The sequence below is a fragment of the Balaenoptera ricei genome, chromosome 16 (genome assembly GCF_028023285.1).
Source record: "Balaenoptera ricei isolate mBalRic1 chromosome 16, mBalRic1.hap2, whole genome shotgun sequence".
Taxonomy (NCBI): Eukaryota; Metazoa; Chordata; class Mammalia; order Artiodactyla; family Balaenopteridae; genus Balaenoptera; species Balaenoptera ricei.
This window is the reverse complement of record NC_082654.1, coordinates 116,168,613-116,195,747: the sequence shown is the minus strand read 5'-3', so window position 1 is coordinate 116,195,747 and position 27,135 is coordinate 116,168,613. Positions and strand designations below refer to the sequence as shown.

General features: G+C 44.6%; 2 protein-coding genes across 7 annotated transcripts in view; both read left to right on the top strand.

Annotated features, from left to right (window-relative positions):
• Positions 1-6,368: 6,368 nt before the first annotated feature.
• On the top strand, positions 6,369-26,970 carry HNRNPF (heterogeneous nuclear ribonucleoprotein F). 6 transcript variants are annotated; one of them, XM_059900598.1, is made up of 5 exons: positions 6,434-6,453; positions 18,330-18,495; positions 19,192-19,467; positions 21,398-21,457; positions 25,527-26,970. In XM_059900598.1, the coding sequence occupies exon 5, from the start codon at positions 25,578-25,580 to the stop codon at positions 26,823-26,825; it is 1,248 nt and encodes a 415-aa protein (XP_059756581.1). In that variant the 5' UTR covers positions 6,434-6,453; positions 18,330-18,495; positions 19,192-19,467; positions 21,398-21,457; positions 25,527-25,577; the 3' UTR covers positions 26,826-26,970. The 6 variants fall into 6 exon arrangements, with proteins under 6 accessions (XP_059756584.1, XP_059756581.1, XP_059756585.1 ...); XM_059900600.1 differs by lacking the exon at positions 6,434-6,453 and having other exon boundaries at positions 19,330-19,467; XM_059900599.1 differs by lacking the exon at positions 6,434-6,453 and having other exon boundaries at positions 19,324-19,467.
• Positions 6,409-27,135, top strand: part of RASGEF1A (RasGEF domain family member 1A) — a 247,185-nt gene continuing 226,458 nt past the window's right edge. Inside the window, exon 1 of the mRNA XM_059900594.1 lies at positions 6,409-6,453. The gene's annotated coding sequence lies outside the window, so the exon portion shown is untranslated. The remainder of the gene's footprint in view (positions 6,454-27,135) is intronic.

Below are 27,135 nucleotides of genomic sequence, written 5' to 3'. Positions count from 1 at the left end.
TCTCTCTCTTTTTTTCCTCTGACTCTCTCATTACCACCCACACATCAAACTACTTTAGTCAACTGATTGTTAACTTACAAACCCCAATCCCCCTTTTTCATCTGTTGTAGGTCAGAAACTTTCAAAGTCAACATTATTGAGCACTCCTATTATGAGGATAAAGATCTCAAATTTGTTCCGTTTTTCCAGGATAAAACTTGGGGTTTATCTTTTCATAAAGTGGTCAAAATGAAAATGTTAGGACACATTGCTGCTTAATAAATCCCAAGTGATAGAAAAGCAAACTTCCGACAAAAACATAGGTAATGAAAATGCTTAGCATTTAGCAAGCTCTCAGGAGGAGGATTGCAACCCACGTGGCCTGGGCCCACACTTCTGTCCTATCCTAACCTCTTTCCCACATGGAGTGAGGCTCAAGAATCACTGGCCAAGGGACTTCCCTGGTGGCGCAGTGGTTAAGAATCCACCTGCCAATGCAGGGGACACAGGTTCGAGCCCTGGTCTGGGAAGATCGCACATGCCGCGGAGCAATTAAGCCCGTGCGCCACAACAGCTGAGCCTGTGCTCTAGAGCCCACGAGCCACAACTACTGAGCCCACGTGCCACAACTACTGAAGCCTGCGCATACCTAGAGCCCGTGCTCCGCAACAAAGAGAAGCCACTGCAATAAGAGGTCCGCGTACTGCCACAAAGAGTAGCCCCCACTAGCCGCAGCTAGAGAAAGCCCACACGCAGCAATGAAGACCCAACGCAAGATCAGCTCGGTGCTTTGTGACCACCTAGAGGGGTGGGAGGGAGACGCAAGAGGGAGGAGATATGGGGATATATGTATTTGTATAGCTGATTCACTTTGTTATACAGCAGAAACTAACACACCATTGTAAAGCAATTATACTCTAATAAAGATGTTAAAAAAAAAAGATAAGCTGAAATATCAAGACTAAAAAAAAAAAAAGTTTGTACCAGCATTCACTTGTACTAAATATCATTGTGCTTAATATTGAATAAATATTTTCTGTTATGAATTTAAAAAAAAAGACCCAATGCAGCCAAAAATAGCTAAATAAATAAATAAATTTATTTTTTAAAAAAAAGAATCACTGGTTATCCCTGGCCTCCTTGCCCATTGGCCCTTGGGGAGCACAAACTCTGCTGTGAAGAACCAGAGGCAGGAGGGGCTGCTCCCCAGAAGGTGCTAGTATTCAGGGGCACTGGGGGACAGATGCATGGAATTTAGTGCCAGGCTCCCTCCCACCTACACAGCCATGATGGTTTTGAACTAGAAGGTACAGTGGGAAGGAATTGTTTTAACCATATTACCTCGGATGAGGCATGGCTCCGTCAGATGCAGATCAAGAGAAAAAAAACCGGAAAGAGTTTTACAGTGTTTTGTACTCACAGCTCTCGGGGGAGAACACAGCATGCCACCTATGGCCACTCAAGGGAAGTACCAGGTCAGTCTCACAGCAGAGCAAGGGGGAACTATGGGCAAGCATCTTTACTGTGGTTTTGCTGGAAGGAAAGAGAGCAAACAGGTGTAGGACTGGCTAATTTGAATAATTTCAGAAGGTTCTGGGGCACAGGGGCTGTCCCTGGTTGTCTGATATCTAGTCCTGGGGCAATTAGGGTGAGCATATGATGGCCCCAGAGTGTGAGAGCCCAGTAAGGGTGGTGTTTGGTGGTATGGACTTAACGGGCTGTTCAAGAAGAGGAACTGACCAGCTTCTAGCTAGGGCCTCAAAACTGGATCAAGATAGCACACACCTACCCACACAAACTATACTACAGGAAGCAATATTCTTTAAAAAACTATGTAAATGGACTACACATTTTGTTACTTTTCTGCTCTCAAGACTTCATTACTCCACACTGACTGTATGTACATATTGTCTTCAAAATTTTTCTCAAATTTTGAAATATTTCATCATTCAAAAATTGTATTGTAGGACTACCCTGGTGGCGCAGTGGTTAAAAATCTGCCTGCCAATGCAGGAGACACCAGTTCGATCCCTGGTCTGGGAAGATCCCACATGTTGCAGAGCAACTAAGCCCGCGTGCCACAACTACTGAGCCTGCATGCTGCAACTACTGAAGTCCACATGCCTAGAGCCCGTGCTCCACGCAACAAGAGAAGCCACCGCAATGAGAAGCCCACGCACCGCAATGAAGAGTAGCCCCCGCTCGCTGCAACTAGAGAAAGCCTGCGTGCAACAAGAAAGACCCAACACAGCCAAAAATTAAAAAAAAAAAAAAAATTGTATTATAGTAATTGCTTTTTTTTTTTTGGCTGCACCACGGGGCATGTGGGATCTTAGTTCCCCCACCAGGGATTGAACTTGTGCCCCCCTGCAGTGGAAGTGCAGAGTCTTGACCACTGGACCACCAGGGAATTCAAGTAATTGCTTTTTAAAGAGTTGAAGAGTTGAAAAGCATCTCAGACACTGGTTTAGCCATAATTTTTGGTCCAAAAACAATGAAAGGAAGTAGTCAATATATCAAATGGCAATATCTCTTAGATTTTAACAATATCTGTAAGTTTCTGTATGTTTTAAATATTCCATAATTTCTATAAAACGGAGGTTAGTGAGAGAGAAAGAGAAAAGCTGCAAGCTGCCCTGCACCCAGCACATCTTTTTTTCCCCTAGTTTAATTGAGATATAATTGACATATAATAGCACATCTTGATGCAAATGAAGTTTTCTGCCTCTCCTGAGGCCCCCGCAGAAGTGAAGGAGCCTAACGGTACATATTTTTGGTTGGGAAAGCCCATGATCAGGCTAAAGGGGGACAACTCAGCATGGTGACAGAGCTAGACATAGCTTAAGTCAGGCCTTGTTGCTGGCCAGGCCTGCTGTGGAAATGGTCAAAGTAAGGGCAGCCACATAACACTGCCCAGTACCACCCATTCCCCCTGCAGTCTTTGGTGAGGCAAAGAAACCAATTCAAGCAAGTAATCCTCAAACTCATTAGGTGCCATAACCCCTCTTTTACTGTTTAACACAAAGTGCTGTTTGAAAGAACTGAAAAGTATCTTAAAAGAACTGCAAATAACCCAGGGGTCCAGACTTCTGGGGTGGTGACTTTCTTTTTTTTTTTTAACATCTTTATTGGAGTATAATTGCTTTACAATGTTGTGTTAGTTTCTGCTGTATAACAAAGTGAATCAGCTATATGCATACCTATATCCCCATATCCCCTCCCTCTTGCGTCTCCCTCCCACCCTCCACATCCCACCCCTCTAGGTGGTCACAAAGCACCGAGCTGATCTCCCTGTGCTGTGCAGCTGCTTCCAACTACCTATCTACTTTACATTTGGTAGTGTATATATGTCAATGTTACTCTCTCACTTCATCCCAGCTTACCCTTCCCCCTCCCCGTGTCCTCCAGTCCATTCTCTACGTCTGTGTCTTTATTCCTGTCCTGCCCCTAGGTTCATCAGAACCTTTTTTTTTTTTTTTTAGATTCCATATGTATGTGTTAGCATACAGTATTTGTTTTTCTCTTTCTGACTTACTTCACTCTGTATGACAGACTCTAAGTCCATCCACCTCACTACAAATAACTCAACCTCGTTTCTTTTTATGGCTGAGTAATATTCCATTGTATATATGTGCCACATCTTCTTTATCCATTCATCTGTTGATGGACACTTAGGTTGCTTCCATGTCCTGGCTATTGTGACTTATTTCTTGAATAGGCATTGGTGCTTCTTCAAAGGTACATTTTTCTATATTGGTCAAGAAAATTAAACACACAAGGCTGTGACCGCTGAGCCTGCTGGCATCTCACCTAGGTTATCTTATCCTTCATCTCTGGCTACTATAGCACCAAAGGAGAATCATTACATTTGGACTGGACCTATACTGTGGCTGGGCAGTTCAATTGTTTTCTCACTTCATTCTTTCCTTCTTTCAGATGGGAAAGGGAGGCAGATAACGGGCTTGGGAGCCAGCCTGAAAGACCTATCTCTCACTGCACTTGAGAGTGCAGCAGTTTAAAGAGTGCAAGACCCTGGAAATAGAGTGCAGCAGTTTAAAGAGTGCAAGACCCTGGAAAGAGAGTGCCTTAGCCCAATGGCCAGACCTGCTATCCACAAGCTGAGTGACCTTAGGAAAGTTGCCTTAACAACTCTATACCTCAGTATCCTTCTACTAAGTGGTGATGATAGTAGTAACATCTACTGGTGGGTTGCTATGATGCTTAAATGAGATTAAGTACTCATAATAGTGCAAAGCACAGTGAAGGTGCAATACATATTCACTATTGTTATTGCCACTGCTATTTGACAGATAACGTGATTTTGAGTAAGAGCCTCCTCTGAGCTTTGGTGATCCTGCCTATCCAGGTGCACTCCTGGGAAAGAAGGGGAGGGGAGTATCAAAGCTTAAAGGGCAAATTGTTCTTTCAAGGGATACCAGTTGTAAAATTCTAGACAATACAAACCTCTGTACCATTTGTTGTGGACAAGTGGTTTCCAGAGACGAGCTTATTTTTTAAAACTTAAAATACTTATTAAAAGGTATTAAATCTGTGATAATAATCTATTTATATAAACAACAGGAAATAAGCAGGCAGGTCAATCTGTAAGAGGATACATCTTGGGGTGATTTTCATTTGTGCTGAATTCAATTGTTTTTATTTCATTTTATTTCTAAAATATTTATTTATTTATTTGGCTGCGTCAGGTCTTAGTTGAGGCACGCGGGATCTTCGTTCCTGCATGCGGGATTTTTTTTTTTTTTTTTTTTTAGTTGCAGCATGTGGGATCTAGTTCCCTGACCAGGAATTGAACCCGGGCCTCCTGCATTGGGAGGGCAGAGTCTTAGCCATTGGACCACCAGGGAAGTCCCTCAACTGTTTTTAAACCAGACAGTAGAGGTGCACCTCTGTGCAGGTACTCTTAAGAATCAAACAATGTGTCTTTTTCAATTTCAGAGCTTAGGTGAGACACTTTTGCGGACACACAGGTGAAAAGAAAAGGTGGAGGCCTATAAAGCCCCACGGCTGAGGAGGTAGTCCAAGGGGACCAGGTGTGCGCAAGCGTCCTCCAGTTGGTGAGATGAGATGGCTCTCTGTGGAAAAGGTCTGGGATCTGTGGCACCAGTCTGAGCTATCCCAACCCTTAACTGTGGAACAGGGCCGACATGTGACTGTGCTGGTGCTCACCTGCAAAAGATACTGTAGTGGACTCCCTAGGAGCAGGGGAAGGCTCATCATCAGGCCAAAGCCCTATTCTTTCATTAAAGAAGGCCTCAAAGATTACTGCATCATTTATGAATGCTGGAGAACTGTCAGACTTACTGAGGTGATCAAAAAGCCCCCATGGCTCAGAGGCCCTCTTAGTGGATTGCATGAACATGTCTTCTTGGACCTGGTTTCAGTCCCTAAATTCTGAAGTCTTTTTTTGGGGGGGGGGGGATATAATTTGAATATTTGCCTCAGATTAGCCACTTGCATTTTCTCTCCAGAAACAGACTTTTCTACAGCCTGAGTTGTGATGGAGTCATTGGGTTTCTTATGAATACCTATTTGATTTTTGTAGGACCTGTTCTCTGAAATTATGCCTCATCAGTTTTCTAGTACATTTTCACCTCCTCCTTTTACTCTTCCCATTTTTTTTTTTTCCTGGAATCAGCTTCTTTTGACAAACTGCTCCTTCCTTTACTATAGTCGCTCATTCATAATCTGGCCCTATTCCAAGCACCCCCTTAATTTAACTGGTGATTTAAAAAATAATCTTCTGCTTCACCAGTGGTGAGTGCCTTTATATCTTCCTCTTTATGGAGACTCCAAAAATAAAATGGTAAGAATTATTAATCCCAGAACACATTAAAGAATCTGTTCCACTGCCTCAGGCAGGGTAGCCATTTCAGCTACCATCCAGCCAGTCGGCTCGGGGCTCTGACTGAACACTGTGCATTGCCTCGGCGTCTTGAGGGTCACCTTCAGAAACCTTGGGGCTTCTCAGCCCAAGTGATAGTCACGTAAGCAACCTCAGTCAACCTGCTAATCCCTCCCTAAACCCTGCCCTCGGAGCCGCCTTTATCGGTCTCCGATGTTCCCGGTTCCCTCTTTCTTCACTCTCGTCCGGAAATGACTCTCATTTTCTTCTGTCACCCTGGTCTTCAATCCAGGGGTCCTTTGGGCTCACTGTTTAGGGGACTCTCCCACTCAGTATCCTCATAGGTTCAGCCCCACAATTCCTCCCCTCCCCCGACCACGGCTCGCCCACGTCCCACCCCTCCCCTTCCCGCAGCGCCTCCGGTCCTCAGGCCCTGGCCCCGCCCTACTCCTGGCCGGCCAATCCCTAGCTCTGCTCCGGGAGCGTCACAATGCGCCCTCGCGGCCCCGCCCACAGACGACCGCCTCAGAGACTCCGCCCCGCCGTGGTCTTTGCGTCTTTCCGGCTCCGTCTTGGAAGTGGAACTACGCCGCGTCTTCCTGGAGAAAAAGGTAGGGTTCTGCAGGGAAACCGGCCCGCGGTTACGCTGGCAGCCGGGAGCGGGCCGGAGGTGCGGGTTCCTGGGGCTGCTGTTCCCGGGTGCTTGGGCGCAGGGCCGAGGGAGGGCAGGGCACTCCGAGAGCTGAAGGTCTTCCGGAAGCGCCGCGTGCGCACGACGGACGGGAGTTGTGGCCTCGGGCCCGCCGCGCGCCTGACCCCGCCTCTCCGGGGGGCCCTCTCCCGGGGCGCGCTGCCAGGGGTTTCCATAGTGATGGTAAACAAGCCTCAACTGCCTCAGCTACAACTGCCAAGTCCCCCGCGTTCCACCCTGCTCTAGGTGCTTAGAGGGACGACCGAGGTGCCGGATGTGAAGAAAAGCGGGGGCGTGGAGACTTGGAGCCCGAGGTGAGGGGTGGGACGGGCGGCGTGTCCGAGGCCCGCATACCGGGGAGCGGCCGGGGAATGGGGCCCCTAGCATGGAGGACCGAGGGGTTGAGATTTGGGGGTCAGGAGAGGCGGGATCGGAGGTGAAGGCCCGCACACCCGGGACCGATTAGGGACTGGGCCTACTGGGGGTTGGGGACTGCGGGGCTGAGATTTGGGGTCGGAGGAGGTGGGATCTGAGGTCAGTGGCCATACACCCGGGGACCGACTGGGTACCGAACGCGGGGACCCAGCCCACTGAGGGTGGGGACCGCGGGGCTAAGCTTTGGGCTTAGGGGAGGTGGGTCTGAGGTCAAGGGCCTTACGTTCCGGGACTGGACCACGGGGCTGAGATTTGGGGTCGGGGAGGCAGAGTCCGAAGCGACGAAGGGAAGGAGAGCCTCGTGCGGACTCCTGAGGGAGCAGAGCCGAGCGCCCCTGCCAGGAGTAGGGTGAGAAAACCAGGCGACCGTGCGAGGGGGTTCATTTTAAAATGAAAGCGGTACTTTCACGTGGCTGAACGCGTCCGCGAGTTGCACAAGACTGGTTGGGTACCTGACTCCTCCCCCCTCCCACGTTCCCGCTCTCCGAGCCTCCACTTTAGAGCTTTGCGGCCTTTTCTTTCTCTCTGTGCGGCGTGTGTGCCCTGAGCCCTTGTCTGCATTTCTCTCCTGCTCTCAGAGGTATCGTGTCTGTATTTTGGCTGAAACTCTTTGGTTCTCGTTGTCTTTGACGACCACATTTCTGCTGAGCGAACTTAATTCGGCCATTTCTTTTCCCTTGTCCTGTGCTGCTTTTATCTTTGAACGTACTTTTGCTGATTCTTGACTGCGCCCAAGAAACTTCTGGACGCTGCCGGCGCTCGCGCCGCGCCTCCGCCGCCCTGTTCCCGCGTGGCTCACGGAAGGCGGTGCCGGGCGGCCTGGGGGAGGCCGCGCGAGTCTCGGGGACCCGACAGGCCCTGGGCCCCGGTCTTTTACGTAATCGCTTGGGGGTTGCAGCCCCTCCCCGTTAATCTGTACCTTAAAGGGTCTCTAGGAGGACCCCCACAGGTTCCCGCCAGACAACCCCAGGCCCAGGCGAGCCCCCCCGACCCCTTCCCCGGCCACCGGCGAGCCCCGCGCGTCCCGCGGGACGCCCTTCGCGGCAGTTTTTTTCCCCTGAGCCCCTGACGAACCAGCATGCTTCACAAGTGTTCTCGAGGCTCCGGGGGGCCCACGAGCGGCCGCTTCCCGGAACCGCCTGGGTCGGGCGGCGGTGGAGGTGGGGGAGGGGCCCCGGGCGGCAGACGTTAGGGGCGGGCCTCGGCTGGTCGGACCCTCGTGGAACCCGGAGAGTGGAAGGCTGCAAATAATCTTTTAGTGAAGGACATCATCGAAACTATCGATCTTAATATAATTCTCACTCTTACTTTTAGTCACGTTTTTAAAAGTTAACTATTTGTTTCTGAATTTCTAGTAAGAATGAAAATACCTCGAGTTCTCCGGTTAGACAAAAATGTTAGGGTCTATCAGTGAAAAGTGATGTTTTCAGTGCTAATTTTTAGACAAGATTTTTTCATTTTCAAGTGAGTAAATTTCTGCTCTCAATGAACATTAAGAGAGACTGCTTTATAACTGGTGTTAAGCAGGTCCAGCCTTTCCCTTGGGGATCTCATCTTCCTATATGCATTTCTGTAAATTAATTAGGTTTATGATTTCCATATTATGGTCTCCTTTTTATTTTTAGTTTTGTCTTTTAGTAACATTCTTTTTGTAGTAGTTGCTTTTTGTTTTTGTTTTAACTGGCAGGTGGCTGGTTTTCACTTGAGTATTGTTACAAGGCTCCTTTAAACAAAATAACTCGAATAAAAATGTGAATTGATTTAAGGGAAAGGATTGATTAGGAGGAGAGTTAGTCCTTGAATATGGCCCAAACTGAGGGAGAGTGGAGACACGTGGTGCGTGCCCTTTGGAGTAGGTGCCTGAAGGGGGTACAGAAATGGGAGGGGGCCTCCTTCCGCAGAGGTGACTTTCCCACCAACCTGCCCTCTCCAGTCTGAGCTCTGGCTCTCAGGCTCTTTGTAGAAACACATTAATTGACCCTTACTGGATCCACAGACAGAGCTAGGTGTTTGACCACATTTTCTAATCACGTGCTCGTGACCAGTGTACAAGGAGGTATTACTGTATTCCCATCATGCAGATGTGTCCTAGGGACACAGTTGGGACTGGAACTCAGGTCTATCTGACAGGGACAGTCCTCTGCCAGGGCCCCTGCCCCTAATTAGTTGCCCTGAGCAAAGATTCTTGTGGAAGACAAAAGACTGGGCAAAGGGAGAACCAGGTTCATCTTAGACCAGCCTGGTTTATTTTAACTATTTGTTTGTATTTCTAAGGATTTTTAAAATATAACCACAATACCATTATCACACCTAAAGAAATAGTAATTCCTTGATATCATCAAATACCCAGTGCTCACATGTACCCGATTGTGTAATAAATATTTTTATATAGCTGGTTGGTTTGATTTGGGATCCGAATAAGGTCATTATATGTTTAGTAGATATATAGCTCTCAAGTTATGTTTTAAGACACAGCAGCATTGTCCAACAGAAATATAATGCAAGCCACATAATTTTACATTTTCTGATAAAAAGGAGCATAGTTCACTTTAATAATTTAGTTTAACATGTTATATATCTAAAATAGACCCAAAATAATCACTTCATCATGTAATTTTTATAATTAATTTATTATTTTTTTAAATTTTTGGCTGCGTTGGGTCTTCGTTGCTGTGCGCAGGCTTTCTCTAGTTGAGGTGAGCGGGGGCCGCTCTTCGTTGTGGTGTGCGGGCTTCTCATCATGGTGGCTTCTCTTGTTGAGGAGCGCGGGCTCAGTAGTTGTGGCGCACAGGCTTAGTTGCTCTGCGGCATGTGGGATCTTCCCGGACCAGGGCTCGAACCTGTGTCCCCTGCATTGGCAGGCGGATTCTTAACCACTGCACCCGCCACCAGGGAAGTCCCCCAATAAATTTTTTTTCCCCAGTAAATTTTTAAGTTATATTTTTCATGTTTTTTTTTTTTTGAACTAAGCTTTTTCAAAATCCAGTGTGTGGGGCTTCCCTGGTGGCGCAGTGGTTGAGAGTCTGCCTGCCAATGCAGGGGACGCGGGTTCGGGCCCTGGTCTGGGAGGATCCCGCGTGCCGCGGAGCGGCTGGGCCCGTGGGCCACGGCTGCTGAGCCTGCGCGTCTGGAGCCTGTGCTCCGCAACGGGAGAGGCCGCGATGGTGAGAGGCCCGTGCACCGTGATGAAGAGTGGCCCCCGCTCGCCGCAACTAGAGAAAGCCCTCGCACAGAAACGAAGACCCAACACAGCCAAAAATAAAATAAATTAAGTAATTAAAAAAAAAAATCCAGTGTGTGCTTATTTTATAGCACATCTCAATTTGTACCAGCCTCATGTCAAGTATGACAAGAGGCTACCTTATTAGACAGTGACGATCTAAAGGTTCTCTATTCTTAAAAGTTTTTTCTTTGAACAAATCAGGTTGTGTGTTCACGTAGGTTTCCTTCCCCACACTCTGGGTTTTTCTGACTGCATTCCCATGGTGGTGTTTGAATCTCTGTCCTCTGCGTTTCCTGTAAAATGGTAGTTATCCTCTACAGGCTGTCCTGATTCCGTTGCGATTTTATTTTGAAATACTGCATGGGAGGTGCTGTGTACTCCTGCCAGAGGCACATATTGGTTGGTGTTCCTTCTTTGTGATGTTAGCAGCTGTTGATGTTCGTTCTCTAAACGCATTGTTTTGTTGATTGTTTCCAGATCAGTGATGTTTTAATTCAATATTCCTTCTCAGTTATTAGCAGGTGTACTTCTGTAGAGAGGAAATTTTCTTTGTTAATCATTTGATTAAGATGTACTTTATAAAAGGCAGGTTAAATTTCTGATTCCTTTTTTATATTTAGTATCCATATCCAGAATAATGAATTGAATCCTTAGACACTAATTTTTCTGGTATCATTATGAAGTCATGGATTTTAACATATAGGGTGTGCTTTAATCCACTGTAGCTTTTATTCTCTTTGATGCTCCAATTCAATTTTTGGCCAATGGGAGCCCTTCAGATTGGTTCCTTTCTTGACACAATTTCAGTGGTCTTTGGCTTCCTTGGTTTAAGGCCTAATACTTCATTAGGTGGATCCGTCAAAGTTTATTCAACTGGATCTCTAGTGATGGGCAATTGGGTTGTGCTGCAATGGATAGCCTCTGCAGGCGTATTTTCACTTTCTTGGTCATAGGGGTTGAACCATTTAATATTTCCACAAACAGTATCTGAGAGTGTCTGCTGATCTACAGCCTCTCCAAGTGGGTTTGTTATCAAACTTTTGTATTTTTGCCAGTGTGATAGGTATTTTAAATGTTGTTTCATTTAAAATTCTAATTTATCTTACATGGTGATGTTGAGCATCTTTTTGTGTTTAAAGGCATTCCTTTTTCTGTCAAGTGTCCTTACCTCTAGCCCATTTTCTTTTTCGGATTGTTGGACTTTTTGTTTCTCTCTTTAGAAGCTCTCTCTGTACCTTAAGGGTATTAACACTTTTGGGAAATAAATTGCAAATGTCTTTCCCATTTTATCATTGGTATTTTGCTTAGCTTATGGTATTTTTAGCCATGCATAAGAGGGTTTAGGTTGTTTTGTTTGCGTGTGTGTGTTTGTATATTTTTCTATATTATGGGGTTTGAGTCATGGTCAGGAAAGTTTTCCTTACTGCCAGTGTAAAGACAATTCATCCATGTCTATTTTTCTTCTGTTATTTAGGGTATTTCTTAGAAACATGAAAAATTCTTAGTTAGCCCACATTTTACCTTCATCAATATGTTAATGTGACAGTATCAGTGATTGACTTTGAAATGATGAATTACAGTTGCATTCCTGGAATAAATCCAACTTGGTCATGTTGTATTAAATAGCTTTGTGTATTGCTGGATTTGGTTGGCTAATGTTTATTTAGGAATTTTTCATGTGAGTTCATGAGTGAAATTAGCCTGTGAAACTTGATAAACTAATTCTAAAACTCTTGGAAAATCAATTCCAAGTTTATTGTAGATCAAAATGTTAAAAAACATAGATGGAAACAACAGAGCTTTAAGTTAAAAAATATCCATATGGCCTTGGGCTAGGAAAAAGGTCTCTTAAACAGGACACAAAAAGCGATAATCACTTAAGGGGAAAAAATGACAAGAATGAAAAAAATTCTAAACTATTATGTTTCCCTTACAGTATGCCTTTTACAAAAATCCTCATATAGTATAAATATTTTACAAATTCCTACCACACTCTCTCCTTTTAAGTTTATCTACGTGCAAAGATGGTCCATCATTGACATCTCCATTCTTCATCTTCCCCTAATTGAGGTCTCTTCTGCTTTACATGAATATTTGGTTAGAATAGTGCTGTCCAATAGAATTATGATATGAATGATTTTTAAAATTTTTTAATATTTGATGTAATTCACATACCATATAGTTCACCTTTTTAAAGGGTACAGTTCAGAGGTGCTTTTTTTTTTTTTTTTGTAATAAAGTTGTAAAAACCATCACCACTATCTAATTTCAGTATATTTTCTTTCTTTAATTAATTAAATTGAAGTATAGTTGATTTACAATATATAATAGTTTCAGGTGTACAGCACAGTGCCTCAGTTATACGTATGTGTATTCTTTCTCAGATTCTTTTCCCTTAGAGTATATTACAAAATATTGAGTATAGTTCCCTGTGCTATACAGTAGGTCCCTGTTGGTTATCTATTTTATATACAGGAGTGTGTATATGTTAATTCCAACTTGCTAATTTCCCCCCCCCTTTGGTAACCATAAGTTTGTTTTCTATGTCTGTCTCTGTCTGCTTTGTAAATAAGTTATTTGTTTTTGTTTTGTTTTTAGATTCCACATATAAGCGATATCATATTTGTCTTTCTTGTCTGGCTTACTTCACTTAGTGAGGTAATCTCTGGGTCTATCCTTGTGGCTGCAGATGGCCCAGTACCTTTTCTTATGTTGAAACACCCTTAAGCATTCTTAAGCATTCCTAGGATAAATCCCACTTGGTCATGGTGTATAATCCTTTTTACAGGCTGCTGGATTCAGTTTGTTAGTATTTTGTTGGGATTTTGTGTCTATACTCATAAGGGGTTATCTTGCAATGTCTGTCTGGTTTTGATATCTACAAGTGTATTAGTTTGCTAGGGATACCATAACAAAGTCCTACAGACTTGGTTACTTAAACAATTTATTGTCTCATAGTTCTGGAGACCAGAAGTCCTACATCAAGGTGTCAGCAGGTTTGGTTCTAAGAAGCTTGAGGAAAAGGATATGTTCCAGACCTCTCTCTGTGGTTTATAGATGGCTGTCTTCCCTCTGCTTATCTGTGTCCAAATTTCCCCTTCTTCATGTTGGAATACAGCCCATCTTAATTATGTCATTTTTAACTTAATTACCTATATAAAGACTATATCCACACCTGGTCACATTCTGAGGTACTGGGGGTTAGGACTTTAACATGTGAATTTTGGGGACACAATGTTCAGCCCATAACAGGGGGTAATTAATACTGGCCTTGTATATAGAATGTGTTGGAAAATGTTTTAATATTTTAATTTAGTATATTTTAATATATATTGTGATTGGTTCAACACATCCAAAGTATCACTTCAATATGTAATCAATATTTTGAAGTTGAGGTTTGAGGTTCTTGTTTTTGATGTTCGCAATTCATTTTAATTTTTTAAATTTAAATTAAATTTAATTATTATTATTAATATTTTTGGGCTGCTCCGAGAGGCTTGTGAGATGTTAGTTCCCCCACCAGGGATCGAACCCGTGCCCTTGGCAGTGAGAGCGCAGAGCCCTAACCACTGGACTGCCAGGGAATTCCCTGCAATTCACTTTATATGTACTAAATTTTATCACTTAGGGCACATCTCAGTTTGTACTTGCCACATTTTGAGTGCTTCGTAGCAGTGTGTGGCTATTGGTACCATATTTTTATCCTTTGTACCTAACTTGCTCTTTTTCCAAAGCACTTTTTCTCTGTACTTTAAATTTTTTTTTACCATCCTATGCCTGGGTTGTGTGTTTTCAAAGTATCTGTTGGGAACTACACCACTGAGTTTATCTTAAGCCAGGAAAGTTTCCTTCCATTCTTTATCTGTTCTCACCTCCATTTTGTCTTTTTCTCCTTCTGGAATTTCTATCATTCACATGTTGTTTCTCCTGTCTCATGTTATCTCTTACTCCTCTGAATTTCATCTTTTTCCCCTCATTGTTTCTGGTTTTTTTTTCTTTGTTTTGAGCTATTTCTTCCACTTGGTTTTCCAAGCCACTATCCTTTCTTTCAATTCATTACTAACTTTATAAATTCAAAACTCAATTTTTAGCACTGAAAAGTTTTTTATTCTGTAATCAAGTATCTGAGAGTGCTTGTTATTTTTTCTGTTAAAATATTTACAGTTTTGTACAGTACTTCTTGTTCCCAGAAAACTGTCTGCTGTTCTAAGCCGTTGTCCGGTTTGTGGTATTCTGGTGCTGGAACCCCTCTCAAGTACATTGTCGTGTTCCTTTCCTCCTCTTGGCTCTGTTCTCTACCCGCCCGCCCCGCCCCCCCGCCCCGGGGCAGTGTGCTATGGTCCCCTGAGCAGCAAACATGGAGCACAAGGAGCTACAGCTGCCTCCACTCCTATGGCAGCTGCAGGGGACCTGACAAGATGTCAGCTCTCCACCAAGACCCAAGAGGAAGCTCTAGGCCTCCTGAAGGGGCTGTGGGCATTCATTAATACAGATGATGAAATATTTCCCTCAGTTGGGGAGAACAGATTTTTATCTTTAACACTGGAGGTTTTTCTTTTTTCTTAAAAATTAATTATTTTATTTATTTATTTTGACTGCACCGGGCCTTAGTTGCGGCATGCAGACTTAGTTGCAGCATGCATGTGGGATCTAGTTCCCCGACCCGGGATCGAACCCCAGCCCCCTGCACTTGGATCCGCAGAGTCCTACCCACTGAACCACCAAGGAAGTCCCTGGAGGTTTCTTTTTATGAACATCCCACCTGATACTTTTTTTTCTGTTGTAACTTTAGATCTTGATTCTTGAGTCACTAATGCAATCAATAATACAGAGCAATGACTGCTTGTTCTATGGTGGCTAATAATTTGTCCCTTGTGTTAATTTCAGTACAAGCATTATAGACATAATTTACCTAACATTACACTATTTTTGCTTTTTAGTTAACACAGCTTTTGAGAAATAAACAGAGGAAAACTGTGTATTATTACCCCAGGCTTAGCTACAGTAAGCTAAAGAGCCTAATAGCTAAAAGATGATGGAAAACAGCTTTCCTATTGCTTACAAATTATGATATATTTTCTTTGATGGATAAAAATGTAGTAATAGCAACGAACACTTAAAATGTCATTTATTTTAATCACCCCACCTATAGCTTCTCTTTTTTTTAAGTTGATTTACAATGTTGTGTTAGTTTCTGGTGTACAGCAAAGTGATTCATTTATGCATATATATATTCTTTTTCATATTCCATTTATGGTTTATTACAGGATATTGAATATAGTTCCCTGTGCTATACACTAGGACCTTGTTTATCTATTTTATATATAGTACTTTGTATCTTAAAGCTTCTCTTTTCTTTAATAGCCCTTAGGTAGTTTTATGTGTTGAACTTGGTATGTTGTACAAATTAGGTCAGAGTTCTCACACTTGAGAGGCATGAGCTGTTTGAAAATTTAGGTACAGTTGTGTGTGGGGGGGGTATGCTTTTTTAAAAAGTTGATCCAGACCTGCATCATATTCTCAGGTGGAGTCCCTGACAGCAAAAAAATGTTTAAGAACCACTGAATTGGGACTTTATAAAATTGCTGGGTTGGAAGAGACTTGAGGTTTCTAGTGTAGTTTCCAATAGAACAGGAAAACATCCATAACAAATAGGAATCTGGGCTCTGCTCATATACTGTCCCATGACTGGGAATTGCTTCTTCCCCAGACCCCATGTGTGCTCCTCAAGTGGAAAACAGACAGCAGCAGAAACGATACCTAAAATTCTCTTTTTTGAATTTAGTAAGAACTGAATATAAAGATTAAAAGGATTCACCACAAAAAAAAAAAAAGGATTCACCATAAAATAAAAATATTTTTACAAAGCAACCAACACCAAAACATATCCTGACAAACGGCTGCATTATATATTGAACAAGTATCTGGGGGAAATAAGTAGGTAATGTACAAAGGAAAAATAGAATAATATGGTCTTCTAACTTCTACTTTTAAACCTTAGCTTTTTACCAGGGGGAGAAAGTTTAACATTTCCACCCCGTTCATGCTTCTGATCTGTTTAAATGTCACTTCCTCAGAACCCCAATGTGAGTTAATCCCTGTTTTCTTATTTATTTCAGAATTTGTCATACGTTTGTTTGTTTCTTTATTGATTTCCTAGTCCACTGTTCTGTGGACTTAGCACAGTACCTGCATCTTGTAAGTGCACAATATTTCTGGGTTAATGAATGACTTGAAATTGGGTAAATTTTATCTACTGCACATCAATCAAATCCTTTCACATGCTTCAGTTTCCACCACAATGTTTTTGTTGCAGGGTACGTACCATCAGTTCTCCCTAAACTTGTCTCACTTCTTCCCATCCCGTCTCCATGCATCTGTTCCCATCATTCATTTTCCAGAGAGCAGCTAGTCTGTTCTGTTGAAAAGCAAAACTCTATACTACATTCCATTTTGAAATAGTTAAGTATCTTCTCTTAGAGTAAATAAAATCCAAAATACCGAATCAGGCCTTCAGGGCTTTGGAGGATCTTACTCTGCTTCCCCCTTTTGTGGATCTCCCCGCTGGCTGCAGGTGTTCTGAGGTGCTTTCTGTCTCAGCATTACACTTTCCCCTGTGTCTTCTGTACATGTTGTTCCTTCACCCGGCAGGAACCCTATCATGACTGATCAATTATTAACACTCGACTAGCCAGTTAGCCAGTGTCACCAACCAGTTAAGCCAAGAAAGAACATGTAACGCTACTTAACTGCAACAAGTACATGCAAATAAAATAAGTGAGAAAATGGATGCCAGTCGTTTAAATAACCAAGAATGTATTTTGAAGAGGATTTTAAGTGAAATAAGTGCTCGTGAAGCAGTCAGGATACTCATTTCCATAGAGATACTGTTTCCAAAAACAAGCCAATTTTGTGGCTTAATTTTTCTTCAGAATATTGTTTTATTTCTTTTGAGTGTATGAGTTTTTAGTGTCTTTCTCACTTTCTGTGGGATGGCTGGATTTTGAATCAGATCATTTTGAAGCAGATCCCAGCCATCACACCATTTCACCTACAAACAAGTATTTAAAATATCTCTAAAAATTAATTCCTTTGTTTTTAAACATAACTGCAATTCTATCATATCTGACATAAGTAAAATCAGTGTTCAAGTATCTCCTAAATTGTCTCATAAATGTTGATCAATTTGTTTGAATCAAGATCCAAATATGTCCCATGCATTGTGAATCCTTGATAATTCTCTTAAATTTCTTTTATTCAATAAGTGCTCCCTTGGAGATATTTTGTTGAATGCCTGGCTATTGTGCTTATCGAGTTACCCACAGTCTGGCTTTGTAGGCTGCATTATCATATTCTCACCTAGAACCTTTTCCCTGTAAATTCTGTAATTTGTTCGTTATTTCTAGTAAATAGATTGACTTTTTCCTCTTAGATAATTTTATTACTAAAAGTATTAAACATACACAAAAGTAGAGACAAAAGTATGAAACGCCATATACCCATCCCCCAGCTTCAGTAATTACTAAATCATGGCCCATGTTGTTTCATCCGTACTCCGACTCCCTGCAGTCAGATTATTTAGAAACATATTCATCAGATGTATATCTAATGACTTTCTTTAAAAAAATCACAGCAGCATAGCTACAACTAAAATTTTATCATTTCTTAATGTAAATACAGTCACTGCTAAGATTACTGCAATTGCCTTATAATTGTTTTCCAGTTCATTTGAATTAGGAGTCAAAAGTTAATAAAATGTAACTGCTTGTTAGGTTATGAAGTTTAAGAATTGCGTGTTTTAAAATTAATCTTTTTAAAATTGTGCAAAAATATTTACATGACTAGGCCCAAATCTACAAAACAAGGTACTGTATACACAAAGACGTTCTACCTTTTGTTCATTAGTTTCCATTCTGAATCCTTTCCTGCCTTCAGAGATGATTTTTTTTTTAAATTTAAATTTTATGGTTTCTCCTTCCACATGAGTGGTGCCGGTCACCCCTCCCCTCCGCCCGTACTCTGGACTTTTCTCCACCCTGGCACTTCTGAGAGCTCACTCAGAACGGTCTTCCTCATTGCTTTCCTTCCCTCCTCCTCCCACTTCCTGCCTTGGTCGACCGCGCGGGCCGCACCTGCAGGACGCGTTTCCATTGGTGACATCTTGGCGGGCCCGTCGGTGGCACTTCCTCCTTTACGCCCCGTGACCCACGTCCGGCTCGCCGCCCTCCCAGTCACGCGGCCTCTGCCTCCGGGACGCAGCCCCGCGCGCCGGCCTTCCGGACTCCAGGCCCCGGACCCGTCGTGGTGAGCCGCAGCGAGCGGACGACCCCCGCCCGCACTCCCCCCAACCCCCGAGGGTCTCGGGAACTCTTCCCCACCTCTTCCCGCACAGCCGCCCCCCCCACCCCCGGAACTCTTTCTTCCCCCTCGCTGCCCCGGGAATTCCCCCTCCCCCCCCCAACCCCACGGCCTCAGGAAGTCCCCCCGACCCGACCCGGGAGCTCCGCCCCCAGCCCGGGAAGGCGACCGCCGACCTCGGGTCCCGGGAACTCTTCCTCGCAGCCCCTAGAAGCCCCTCTGACTCGGGAGCTCCGCCTCCCCTTCCCCCCCCCAACCCCCCGCGATTCCAGGAAGCCCGGAGAACTCTTCCCCACCTCGCCGCCAACACTTCCCGCCTCCCTCCCCGGTCTGAAACCTCTTCCTTCTGCCGCTCCAGTGAGTCCCCCTGCCCCGGGAGCTCCCCTCCACCTCCGGGCTCGGGGAGCCTTAGCCTCGTGACCTCCTTCCCCTCCCCCCAACTCGCGCAGCCCGGGAAGCCTCTCCTCCCTCCCCCAACCCGTAGCTCGCCCCGCCCCGGAAGCTCCCGCTGACCCCGCCCAGGCCCGGGGATGGGGCGCCCTGTTGTCGCGCGTTCCTGTAGGGCTTGGCCGACCCGAGACTGTCGGATCGCCCGGTGGAGGCCGAGCGAACCCCTTCACCTTGTCCCGGTGCCTCCGCCAGGAGCCTGGTGTCCGGGACCCATACCGCGCTTCCCGCCGAAATCGCTCAGACGCGCCCCTGCCGGCCCGCGATTTTGAGAGCGCACTTTGAAGCCTCGTTCGAAGCGTTTCCCCACAGCCAGTTGAGTTTCAGTTTCAGGTTAATAACAAAAGGAGATGCACCTGGCTTTTCCCCGGAATCCTCTGCGTTTTTAAGCGTCGGGTGGAATTGGGGGTCCTTTGGCTGTGAACCGCGTTTGCTTCATGAAGATAGAAATCGGTCCTGCTCCTTTCAGCGGTAAGTCTTAGGGCCAAAGAGTCAACCGCGTAATCCTGAGGCGGGGTCTCACGCAGACCGTGATTTAAGAGGTAGAACTTTCTGAGTGATTAAGACAGCCAGAACAGTCTGAGTGCTGCCAGCTGTGGGTTAAAATTCATTTACAGATGGGGACGAAATGCTCTTCAGGCCTCACTGGAACACAAATAAAGGGGGTGAAGCCGGGGACCCGCCGAGTTCCCGTCTCTCAAGAGAGACGGTGCGGGTGCAGTTTAAAGCGCCCTGTGTGCTCCCTAGAGAAGCCTAATCAGCCGTGCGTTCAGGCGCGCCCTGTTTATCTTGATTGGTCCACCTGGATCCGAACTAAATCCTGCCTAACCTGTATAGTAGAGTGAGGAAGAGCACGTTCTGGAGACCGTCCCAGGAGTCCTGGGAGCCTGTTAGAAATGCTGAGTCTCGACTCCGGCCCAGATCTATTGTTTTAGGATCTGAATTTTAACAAGATCCTCGGGTGGTCCGTGTGCGCACTTACGTCATAGTCTAGTTGCGGGTGTGTGTGTGTGCGCGCGCGCGCGCAAGAGCCTTGGTTGTCCCCCCTTTCGGTACGTTCAGTTCAGTCGGTCTCCAGTTGCAGCACCCGAGAGCAGTATTTTGTTAGCCGCCGCCGCCAGCAGCGATTGCAGGGTGCTGCCGGGGAGTGGGGGTGGGCGACCAGTGTTCCCCCTCAGCGCTTCAACTGTGTGCGCGCCGCGGTTCAGTCTCGTGAAAATCGGCTTCCTTGCTTCTGGCCGCCCCCGAGTGTGCGTGCCCGCGGAGGCGCCTCAGCTGTTGGTGTGCGGACCACACTGGAATGAGCCAGGAGCAGGGATAAACCGAGGCAGAAGGGGTTCGGCCCGTTAGGATGACTGGGTTCTACCCTTCAGATTTCACTCTTTTCTGGGGGGCAGAGGAGAGGGGCGGTTGATGAAGCCTCTTGAAAACCCTCTTCTAGAGAATTTGCAACTGTTACTTCTTAAATTGTAGTACTTTACATTTATATAGGTCTTTCCTCCAAAATAGTATCTCGTGTAATAATTACAGGACGCTAATAAGGAAAGGCAGATATTACCTCTTAAGACAACAGGCTCAGAAATTAACTTGACTTTCTCAGTTCTACGTTTCTGAAACTAAGAATGTGCTTTAATTCTCAAACTTAATTCGCTGGACATACAGTATTTTGGGGACAGCTTTGTCCTGTGGCTGTGGTTGATGGTACTGATGTTTTTCCTATTGAAAAGCGTATTTCAACATTTCCTCCCCTCACTCTTCCTCAGTTAAAAGATTAATGTTAGACCAAATACATTAGGTCTCAAGAAGTGAAGCTATCACATAAAACTAGGAAAGAAAATCTTGAGTATCTCCACCTAGTCCCCCAGGGGTGCTTGTAAATTGTAAATACTGTTGGTACAGCCTCTAGCAAACCAGCTTTCTCTGGAGCCCATCCCTGTGAAAATCTGGCCACGCCTCTGGTCCCCTGTGCGGGTCGGCGCCGCAGCTCCTCGCCCCCTGCCCGCCCGCCCGCGGCTTCCCGGAACCGCGCTGACCTTGCCTCCGCTCCATCCCGATAGTGCCCCTCCCGCCCTCGATATTTAAATTGCCTTAGCGCGCTTAGGTATTCGTGTAAAGAACTCGCGTTTTGAGTACGTCTCTCAGGGCAAGTGGAGAGTTCCAGGCTGGTACTCTCGGCGTTACCCTAGGAAAGAGGTGAAGCGTCTCAAAGCTGTGGGGGGGGGCGGGCGTGCACTTTCTTGAAGGCAGCCCCGCGGTTTTGTAAACGGCCTCCCACAGCCCGGGCTCTGGCTTTTCCGGAGGAAGGGAGCCCGGAGCCCAGCCCAGCCGGGGAACCGCTGGCTGTGCTCACTTTGGGAGTGCTGGGGCACTGAGGCAAGACGGCCTTATCGCTCTTTTTTAGGACAGTTCGTTACCTGCCTGGAGTGTCTTCGACTGTGGGCATCCCCCGCTGTTCTTTAAGGTGAGCTATTTTAAGAAAAGTAATTTCTCAGTTTGTAATTGATTTATTTTATTGACACAGAAAACTTTCTTGAGTGTGAAGTAAATTTTTTTTTCACTAGCTGTAAATCTAACGTTGAGCAGAACTCCAGCTCTCTTAACTTTCTCAAGTGTTAATGTTCTAAGTACTGTAAGTCTGCAAAGAATTCAAATGTAGAGGATTCTGAGGGCAAAGATGAGGATATTGCATTATGTACGTTAGAAATATAGATAGGTGTTTTGGAAGAGTGCTCTCACATTGCCTTTAGAGGAGAAGTCACTTTATTTTTGAAACATTATTTTCTGAAACAAAAAACATTTATAATTGTTTTATATTGGGCGTTTTAAGTAGTCCTTACATGAAATGTCTGTGTTCTTTTATGCTTCCTGCTTGTCTTTTTTTTATTTTTTCCCCCTGCTTGTCTTTTTTAACCTAACCAGGCTGCCATATTCTAGAGGGTGCTGTTGACCCCACCTGGCCATCAGTTAATCTCTTGCTAATCTTGGGCCTGCTGTGCTGGGGGTGGGACCACAGTGACCTACGGAACAGATCAGTCTGTCCCTGCAAGGCCTCGTGCATTTTTGAAGAGTTTTAAACAAATCATGAATTTGTTTCCCTAGAATGCTCTGGGATCATAGAACTGTAAGACTTAATTTGTGGAAGAGGAAGATTTTATGGGAAAGGTGGTATATTCGAGCTGAGACCTTAAGGATTAGTGGGATTTAGCTAGACAGAAGGTTGGGTGGAGTATATTTGGAGAGATAATTACCACGTGTGTCACACCCAAGGCAGCAGAGAGCCTGGCACACTCCAGGCACAGAGAAATACAGGAATAAGAGGATATATGTTTTTTTAATGCAAGTGATGTGAGTGTGTGTTACAGGTCAGAGCTGCAAGGCCTGAGCGCCCCCTTAGCCCCATGGTTTGTGTTCCAGGCGGTGGGAAGCCACTGAGGTTTTAGAACAGGAGAGTGACATAAAGTCACTTTAAAAGAGCTACAGATCAGGTTGCAGTAAGGATTGGAAAAGTTCTAAGGATCAGATGTGAATGTGTCCTGGAAAGGGCTTTTGGTACTGGGATTAGAAAGAAAGAGGAAGTAGAAAGGGATATGAGGGCAATGCGTAAAGAAGATGATGATTTGATAATTCAAATCATAATGCCAAGCAGTGTGCTAGGGACTGAGAAGAGATGTGAGAAACCTTTATTACTTGTTGGAGTCAAGAGTTACTGAATAGAATTTAGGTATGGGTTAGGAATAGGATAAGGGTGGAGAATGGGATGACCCCCAAAGAAATGATGAGCTCATTGGATTTAAGGGCTTGGGAGTTGTTCAAGGATTACTTTAGTTTCATTCTAGAGCTTCTGGATGACAAGTAAGGCTGACCAGGGTGCTGCTATAGAAGAGTTACAGAAAAAAGGCTGTGTTCATTTGTGGTACATAGGTGGTACTATGGAGTAGAGTTTGTGTATACCAGTCTTGGCCTCAGGGAGCCTAAAGCTGGGAACTTGGGTTCCTGAGCCCAGAATTGGCCCTGGACATATAAGGATCAGGTGAGGCTGCCTACAAGGAGGGGGGGGGCAGAAAAAGAAAGAAGGGCCAGTGATTGCGTACAGTTGAACCTTGAGGAAGGGCTCAGGGAGGCAGAGTGCCTAAGGAATTAACAGGAAAACCAAGAGCCACGGGGAGAAAGGATTTCCAGAGAGAATGGTTAAATCCTGCTGTGGGAACTGAAAGGATGGAGATAAAAAAATGTTCCTTTCTTGCCGTGGAGGTCCTTGGCAGAGTGAGATCATGCCCTTCTTTTTATGGTGGGGGTGGGTAGAGGCCTTTTGAGGATGAGATTTTACTGAAAGGGAAAGCAAATCAGCAAGTAGCTGGAGGCAAACTTGGTATCAGGGAAGGTGTATATTACAGGGTTGGTTAGAAATGAGATAATCTCCTTAATTGATAAGGAAAATAGCGTTCTGTGAAGAGTTTGTGAAGATGGGGATTTCTTGGGGCAGGTAGAGTTGCCGGAGCAGAGCCACAGGTAACAAGCTCAGCTATGAGAAGAAGCAACTCCTTGTTTATAAATTTCTAAATCTTGTTCTAATTTACTTCACTGTGTCTCTTAGCAGTTTGCTTTTCTTTTTCTTAACTTACCATTCATGCTTTCTAATTTGTTTAAATTGTGGGTTTTTTAGAAATCTGCCTATTTTGCTCTAATAGTATAAATACCCCATTCCATCTAGGATAGTTTTGGGATTCATCTGAGGTAGGATTCTGCTTTATCTTTTTCTACATAATGACCAACGTGCCCAGATTTCTTGAAAAGGCGGCTCTTACCTTTAATGGCTACATCTGTGTTACAGTTGATGTGAAATGACAATTTTCATGAAACAATTTCCGTGTACTAGTGCCCGCTTTGAGCATTGATCACTAAGAATGTAGTTTGGGTCCTATCTGTATTTTTATTGTCTCTCTGTTATGTGTATATTGCTATCTGATGACTCAACCTCTACTCTTCACAATACAGCCCTTTACATGGATTTGACCTTTACTCTTTCAGTTTGGACTCTTCGGTGTCAGATGCCACTTGCACTTCATGACAGACACCCTGTCAGGAAGGGCACCTGTCATGCCTCTTGTACACTGAGGAGTTCATTCCCTTTGTAGTCCCTCAATGAAACACAGCAAAATATGTGTGTTACGTTGATCAACATGATGTGTTTTTTTAAAGATTTTTTTCCTTTTTTTTGATGTGGACCATTTTTAAAGGCTTTATTGAATTTGTTACAATATTGCTTCTGTTTTACGTTTTTTGGCCTCGAGGCATGTGGGATCTTTGCTCCCCGACCAGGGATCGAACCCTCACCCCCTGCACTGGAAGGCGAAGTCTTAACCACTGGACCGCCAGGGAAGTCCCCATAATGTGTTTTATGATCTTATGATCTTCCCCCCTCCCCCGCTTTTCTTTTCTTTTCTTTTCTTTTCTTTTCTTTTTTTGGCCGCACTGTGCTGCTTACGGGATCTTAGTTCCCGAACCAGGGATTGAACCCGGGCCATGGCAGTGAAAGTGCCGAGTCTTGAACACTGGACCACCAGAGAATTCCCAGTTGATCCTTTTTTAATATGTGAAACTGATAAGCATATAATTTGATTTTTACATTTGCATCACACTTAACTGATATTCTGCTGATGCACTTAATCTGTTTGTTTGGATATGTCTTAATTTGACCTCACACTTGACTCAGGTTTTGTTTGAGTTGACAATAGGAACAATGATACTTCCTTAGGCTCTGGAAGCCATTGCTGTCTTGTATCCTTGCAGCATTGTTGCTGATGAGAACACTGATTCTGGTTCATCCCAGTGTCACAGGAAATGTTATTCTGTATTGTGATTTAAAATAGCCCGTGTTTGTCACGTCTTTTTGCTTCTGTAGTGTCTTGCCACAAACAAGCAAATTGGTTAAATGTATGGCTTGTAGTTGAAGAATCACACAAGAGCTGTTTTAAATGAACCACCAAATTTCATCACAACAGATAACGTGGACTAAATAAAACAAGAAAATGCCCTGCCCAATACTTCTGTGTTCAAAGTACCAGGTCACACCTACCCTCTCTTGCCTTTTACTTTAGCAATGCAACAGTACAGCTCATCTGTCTTCCTGTAGTTCTGACAAGTTCTTAGTATTTCTGAATGTTGCCTCAATTCATTCTCTTCTCTTTCCTTCTAGAACTCATAGTAATTGACCATAAGAATTTGTAGATTTTGTCTTATTGACTGAAGCTTCCAGATCACTATTTTGCTCTTCAAATTTTACTCTCCATTGTCACTTTTTTCTTTTTTTTTTAAGACCCCCTAAATTTGTTAATTTGTTATTTTCAGTCTATCTGTGAGTAATGTAACTATTTTTGGGGAGACATAGGATTGAATCTCTGCTCATGTATTGTAACATCTTTAATTTCACTCATCCTTCCTCATCTGTAAAATGGAAGCTATTTACTGTATATTCTTGTTATACATATTAAATGAAAATTTATGTAAAGTAGTTTTTGCTTTCTTTTCAGCCACAAAAAGCCGCATCCAAGTTTGTTTGACGTCTACTCTGTCAAGTGTCCATGATGTTGGGCCCCGAGGGAGGTGAAGGCTTTGTAGTCAAGCTCCGTGGCCTGCCCTGGTCCTGCTCTGTTGAGGATGTGCAGAATTTCCTCTCCGACTGCACAATTCATGATGGGGTCGCAGGCGTTCATTTTATCTACACTAGAGAAGGCAGGCAGAGTGGTGAGGCTTTTGTTGAACTTGAATCAGAAGATGATGTAAAAATGGCCCTTAAAAAAGACAGGGAAAGCATGGGACATCGGTACATTGAGGTGTTCAAGTCCCACAGAACCGAGATGGATTGGGTGTTGAAGCACAGTGGTCCAAACAGTGCTGACACCGCCAATGATGGTTTCGTGCGACTTCGAGGACTCCCGTTTGGATGCACCAAGGAAGAAATCATTCAGTTCTTCTCAGGGTTGGAAATCGTGCCAAACGGGATCACATTGCCTGTGGACCCCGAGGGCAAGATTACAGGGGAAGCCTTTGTGCAGTTTGCCTCACAGGAGTTAGCTGAGAAGGCCCTAGGGAAGCACAAGGAGAGAATAGGGCACAGGTATATTGAGGTGTTCAAGAGCAGTCAGGAAGAAGTTAGGTCATACTCGGATCCCCCTCTGAAGTTCATGTCAGTGCAGCGGCCGGGGCCCTATGACCGGCCTGGCACAGCCAGGAGGTATATCGGCATTGTCAAGCAGGCGGGCCTGGAGAGGATGAGGTCCGGTGCCTACAGTGCAGGCTACGGGGGCTATGAGGAGTACAGTGGCCTCAGCGATGGCTACGGCTTCACCACCGACCTGTTTGGAAGAGACCTCAGTTACTGTCTCTCTGGGATGTACGACCAAAGGTATGGAGATGGCGAGTTCACTGTCCAGAGCACCACTGGACACTGTGTCCACATGAGGGGGCTGCCCTACAAAGCGACGGAGAACGACATTTACAACTTCTTCTCTCCACTCAACCCAGTGAGAGTCCATATTGAGATTGGCCCTGATGGAAGAGTGACCGGCGAAGCTGATGTCGAATTTGCCACACACGAAGAAGCTGTGGCGGCCATGTCCAAAGACAGGGCCAACATGCAACACAGATACATAGAACTTTTCTTGAATTCCACGACAGGGTCCAGCAACGGGGCATATAGCAGCCAGATGATGCAAGGCATAGGGGTGTCAACCCCGTCCACTTACAGTGGCCTTGAGAGCCAGTCCGTGAGTGGCTGTTATGGGGCGGCTAGCTATGGTGGCCAGAACAGCATGGGTGGATATGACTAGTTTTGTAGTAGCTTTTGAGTTATTTCAATCAAATTTTCACAGGCAGCCAACAAGCAGTGAAAAGCAGTTATTACTCTAGAGGAAGCTGTGGGACCCATTTTGCACCATGAGTTTGTAAAATCTGGATTAAAAAATTACCTCTTCAGTGTTTTCTCATGCAAACTTTCTTCTAGCATGTTATATTGAGTAAACTAAAACCATTTTCAGCTTTTCTCAACATTTTGGTAGTGTACTTTCTGGAGTGATGTTATCTGAGTTAAAGTAGTTTTAAGTACATTAAATGTGGATCTTTTACACCACATCATCGTGA

Coding starts and splice junctions, on each gene's coding strand:
- HNRNPF (XM_059900601.1), top strand. CDS start 25,578: ATGATGTTGGGCCCCGAGGGAGGTGAAGGCTTTGTAGTCAAGCTCCGT.